Here is a 5,798-nt window from a genome sequence, read left to right on the forward strand (position 1 = left end):
CCCCTCTCTATATACATATATCTACATCACCTTCTATAATTGTGTTCCATCCCAAAAGAATGTTTAATGACCTGTTTTGCATTATTTGCAACCCTTAGAAAACTTTATATGGTTTTGAAATAGAGTGGGGCAATTGGAGATATGGAAAGCCTTCCAATTGATTCTTGTCGGATGATAAAGCCTGTCTTCGGAGTGGCTCGCATTCCAGCTCCTTCAAATTGATTTACTCAACTGGTTTTCTATTGAATTCCTAATTGTGCTTAGCCGGATATATAAGGAATTTTCTATTGTTTAAGTGACACTGTTGGTTTATTCTGTGACGTCTCCTTTGATAGAGCTTGAATGACACATTCTATCTGTCCCTTTTTTCCCCATACCCTCCTCCTTCTCGCTCCTCCTTTCTGCTTTAGCTTTGATGACTTTGGTGTTCTGAATTAAGAATATTTGTCAGACGAAAACAGTGTTGTGTTCGTCATGTCAAATGGAAGAATGAATCATAGAGCATGGAGACCAAAATTTTCTGTTGTGCAATGGGTTTTTCAACATTTTTTGGTAGAAGTCTGTTCTAATCGGGGAAGGGCAAAGCATGTTACTTGGTTGTTGGTGAGATAGGATTATCTGTGAAAAAAGAATTATATTTTCTCTGTTGTCTAGAGTAGTTAATTGGCCTTGTCCTTTGGTTATCAAAAAAATTAGTTGGCCTTGTCCTGCATTTTTCTGGATGTTTCTCTATTCGCTGGTAATAGGGATTTCATTTATTTTCTCCTGATGTATTACTCCCCCTTTGAGTACTTCACGATGCCATTGGCCATCTGGACCGCTGCTGGTTTCTGCTGTGGCCTATGTTTTACTGCTCCTTCGATACTTCGGGGCACCATGTTGACCACTATTGATTTTATTATTGTTTTTAGCACGGACTTTATCTTTCTAAGTTCCTTATTAAGTTGAAAATTTTACATTGTTATCTGTCTGCCCTCTGGTTTTCGTAACTTCACTTAACTACTCTTTAATTCCGAAAAGTCTCATTTTCTCCATGCAGGATGCAAGTAGGTCCTTTGCTGGAGAAAGGGGTTATGGTCATCTCAGAACTTTGCAGAGAGTATTCAGAACGAGACAACAGTATATGGTGTCTCAAGTTCAGCTGCTTTATCCTGTGAGGATTGCAATTGGACAGGCACCTGAGCAAGAACTTGAATCTTTCAACAACAGTTCCAACTCAGGTAATGGATCTTAAGATTACTGTTTTAAAAGATGGATCTTATGATGACTTGTTTTGTCAATATTACCACGTGTGCGCTCATGCATGAAAAATTTGAAAAAGGGTTGATTATCAGGGCAGAGTTTATCAAAAGATTTAGTTACCTTTTATTGATACTACATTATCACACCTTTCACTTGTTAGAAAATAGGACCACAGTTGCGATCGAGAAGTACTTCTGAGAGACAAGGTTTAATAGCTTGGTCTGCTTCTTTTAGTATCAAGCCTTAAGATCATTGTGACGTGGCTATGCTACTAGAGTGATTTTGAAAGCCTAACGTATGGAATGCTAGGCAAAGTCCTCTGTTTCTTGCCTGGTATCTGGAATAGTTTTCTTTTGTTGCAGCATTAATTGGACCTAAATTCTCCTTGATTCTTGCATTTAATGCATTACGTCGAGCAAAGTTGAAGACGTACACATAAGCGTTCCCACAAGAATCTATTCATTGGTCCTGAGAGCATAATCTCTTCATTAGTGCGGATTATTCTTGTTTGCTTTTATTGATCCATTTATCATAATAGAAATTTGAGTGGAGTTATAGTTGGAAGTGATATAACTAAAGGAGAAAATGTATCGAGGAGCAATTTTTCTTAGTGAACATGGGGTGTATAAATATGAAGTTATAGGTATAAGAGCTACTCTAAAATATGCCTACCTATGAAGACAATCCCACAAAGATATGGGTAGTTCAGTGCATTAGTGCAGTGACTCCAGTCTTGAGCTCAAGATATTCAGTGTATTGAATATTCAATAGTGGTTTGCTCATAGATAGTTATGATGAAACTGTTGCCAACTTAGATGAATGCTGTGGACGCCTATATAAAGAGTTTCGTAATAGCTTTCTCCTTTAGTTTGAATGCATCTAGGGCTACTCATTTTCATTTCTCCCCAATAACCTGACCTAATGTTTACATTCTATTTCTTTTCGTTGGTTTGTTTTCGGGCTTCATTTTAAGAGAATCCATGGGGTTTGTTCTTCTTTGATCTTCCATGATCCTGCTCTTTTCTGTCATTTATCGACTCTCCCGCCCCTTTCCCAGAAGCTGCATCAAGAACATCTCTACCTTGGTTGTGACTCAAGTTTCTGATGTTGGCGATCCAAGTTTGGAAGCTCAGTGCACTCTCCTGAGAAAATTTCACCTCTGTTCCGCAAAGCCTAAAAGCTATGATTTGCAGATATTCATAAATTTCAGGAATGGATTCTAGTTGCTTAATTCACATCCTAGAAGAATCCTGCTTTGTCCTTTGGCTGCAGTGATGCATATCATTGTTTTTTTTCGTTTTGATCAGTTGACACATATCATTATTCTTAAGATGTCGTAAAAGTAAATACCTTAATTTTTGTTTCATTAGGTTTTAAGGAGGATTTTATAGCTGATGGTTCGAGCACTCTTAGTCTTGCTTCATTGGCTGTCATATCTTAGAAATCGTGGTGCCTTCTTGCCTAGTCTACCAAGTATTTGATAGTAATGGTTTTTTGTTGTTTTGATCATATGTTAAAAATGCAAAGAAGCAAACCAGAGTTGACAGCATCGAATAAACAAAGCAAACACCCATCTAAGTTTCCTTTTTTGCCTTTTCAGGTAACTCTGCTGGGTCAAAACCTTTAGACCAAGGAGCCTTGACCATTGCAGGTCTGCATTTAACCGTGTTCACGAAGATGAGTTTCTTTACTGATAAGAAGGAGGTTCAGAGGTCTGCAACTGCCCTGGGATATGTTGCACACGTGTGTTCTTTCTCTTTGCTTCACAACCTCTTTGTCTTAAATTGTATTCTTTTTCCATTTTGGCTGTTTCACATTAATGTAGTATTTCCTAAGTTGTCCACTTCTCTGGGTCTTCTCTGTTTGTATATTCATTTGCCTTGAAAGTCATTCAATTTCTTTCTGTGGAATACACCAATGAAAATTTTACCGAAAAAGGGGGAAATTGCCAATGATCTTTGGTTCCCTTTTTGTCATTTTGTTGATCATTGTTTGTAATATAACATTATTCTGCTAGTGTATATTAATCTAGCTTATCGATCTTCATGCAGGTGGTTGCACTTATTGCATCTTACTTACAAGTTCCTCTTCGTTATCCTTTGAGGTTAGGAGGATCTCGATCATATATCCGTGATTACGCACCTTCAATAGAGCCTTCGTCATCTGATTTAACATCTAGTTCCTCATTTTCCGCAAATTCAAGGCCCGTGGAATTTCCTCTATTTTTAGAAGGCCAAGACTCAACAAGAGCGGCTTATGCTGTATTCTTGCTGAATAAGGTTTGCCTTTTTATTCTCTATCTCTGCATATTTTTGCGCAAGGCCTTGTAAGAGTGTGTTTAAAATCCATGCATGAGAGAGAGAAATAAATTCTCCATGTACTATCTTTTCTGTCAATTTAATGATGCAAAATGTTCAATGGAATTGGATCTCTGATGCCACTTGCATTTTTGATTTACATATCTGTCTTTCGAATGTCCATCTAGATATTAATCTTGGTATATTTGTGGAAATTGCCTTGAAGTTTAAGAAGATAAAGTTGTAAAATAGTCTCCTTTCCCCGATGATATCTGTCCAATTTGATTCCGAGATGCTAATGAAGCATGGAGTCATGGTATTGTTATCCACCATCAATGAGACACTAAGTTATGCGATCTTCTTGACGTAAACTTTGTTCTCCTGTAACATTCAGAAATAATAAGTTATGACCCCATGAAGAAACTTAGAAAGCCAGGCGGAGGCACTCCTTAGTATATAGGGTCTCATTTCGTAACCTTTTAATAGTAAGACCATTTTGCAGGATTAATACTGATTAGCAAAATTTACACTTTCAGAAAAAGAGTGGAAGACTATTGTTCCCTTTATTTTTCCATTTTCTATGTGCCCAGGACAAATTATTTTGCACATGTTAGTAGATGCTTGCACATTTTACCCCTACCCCCTAGGGTAGGGGTAAGGTCTGCGTACACACTACCCTCCCCAGACCGCACTAGTGGGATTATACTGAGTTGTTGTTGTAGTAGATGCTTGAGATTGTCAATGAGGTCTTTCAGCTTCCAGTTCTTGCCGTTCATACACTTTGACTTTTGTTGGTGCAATAAAATGACTTGTAAAAAAAATCTTGTGAAATTTGCTGACATGCATTAATTTTGTTTGTCTTTGGTATTTTTGGTTGAAGTTAACATTGGCAAGTTTAATTTGCGGACGGGCATTACTTTTGTTTGTTTTCTTGTGGTCCGGCCCTTCCCGGGACCCGCGCATAGCGGGAGCTTAGTGCACCGGGCTGCCCTTTTCGTATTTTTGGTTGAAGTTAACATTGACAAGTTTATTTTTGTTATGCAGGATTTAGAGCAACTTCTGAATTATATTGGCGGCAGAAGTTTAGGGCCAAGACATGTACTTGCTAATTTGAAAGAGCTTCTTAGGACAATCCTTTCGCCAGAGTATATAGACACATGATTGTGAGATTTTTGAGGATCCAAATTGTAAGTTCATGTAAATGTACATCATCGTTATTTTTTTGCAGGTGCCAAATTTTCACATACAGCACCTTGCCTCGTATCCTTTGTTTGATCTTATAGTAAAGACATTGAATCCTAAAAGAAATGTAATGGTTTTGTTGGTTATGCAATTGTATCTCTATCATGGCTTCTATATTACCGTATTCATGTTTTCGTTTTCGTTATTGTTGTGCTTATGCTTTCCTTGGCCGAGGGCCTATTGTGCTCTATAGTTTATTTATATGTTATTAGTTGTTTCCAATATAAAACTATAGTGTTTCCGTAAAGCAAAACTCTAGGTTCGCCATTGGTGCAAGTTGTATTTTTTTCTTATTTATTTTCAAGTCACGTGATGAAAATGTATTCCATTACTTTCAAATTCCATGAAATTTGTCGATCTCTAAAGTGCTGGAGAAAAAAAGAAAAGAAAATGGTCATTTCAATATAATGGTCAATTTCATGCCAGATGGATAAATGAACAAAAGAATTGCAATGATCATTAATAGCTATAACACACACACACATGATGAACTGTTTCAATACTTTACTTTAGCCTTTCTGATGTTGTGTGTCGTTGCTATTTTCTTTTTGTATTCACTTTAGAGGTTTTGTTTTGATATGACTTATGGTTTAGCTTTTGAAAATTTAAATATCGAAAAGTACCTTAGCATTGGAGCTTTAAACTTGTATGCTTAGACCATCTTTCCAAGCAAAATTAAAAATATTTTTAGTTTTTTGCAAAACTCAATTTAATTATTTTTAATATTCGGGTACTATAAAGTATTTCCTAAATGAAACAATAATATTTTGCGATCGCATAAAGTACGTGCGGAAAAATTAACTAGTTTTAGTATAATCAAACGGCTCTCCGATCTGAGCCATTCACTTAAACCTGATATGATTTTTAATTGGTTCTTGAAAATCAAAATGAAATTCGTTCAAGTATATAGCACGCACTTTATTACTCCATATATAGAAGAAAACAACGAAAAATATCCAATATTAGAAATCTACATATATATATATATATATATATATATATATATATATATATATA

At 36.2% G+C, this 5,798-nt stretch overlaps 1 protein-coding gene across 4 annotated transcripts in view; it reads left to right on the plus strand.

Moving 5' to 3' along the window:
- The window catches only part of LOC109217050 (UV radiation resistance-associated gene protein), an 8,457-nt gene extending 3,557 nt beyond the window's left edge, over positions 1-4,900 (plus strand). For 3 of the 4 annotated variants that reach the window (XM_019381274.1, XM_019381275.1, XM_019381277.1), the window contains exons 3-6: positions 1,040-1,220; positions 2,843-2,985; positions 3,294-3,521; positions 4,584-4,900. In XM_019381274.1, coding sequence (XP_019236819.1) covers positions 1,040-1,220; positions 2,843-2,985; positions 3,294-3,521; positions 4,584-4,700 — 669 coding nt within the window. In that variant the 3' untranslated portion in view covers positions 4,701-4,900. The remainder of the gene's footprint in view (positions 1-1,039; positions 1,221-2,842; positions 2,986-3,293; positions 3,522-4,583) is intronic. The other variant, XM_019381276.1, reaches the window with a different exon arrangement.
- Positions 4,901-5,798: the final 898 nt, after the last annotated feature.

This window comes from Nicotiana attenuata, unplaced genomic scaffold (assembly GCF_001879085.1).
Source record: "Nicotiana attenuata strain UT unplaced genomic scaffold, NIATTr2, whole genome shotgun sequence".
Lineage (NCBI taxonomy): Eukaryota > Viridiplantae > Streptophyta > Magnoliopsida > Solanales > Solanaceae > Nicotiana > Nicotiana attenuata.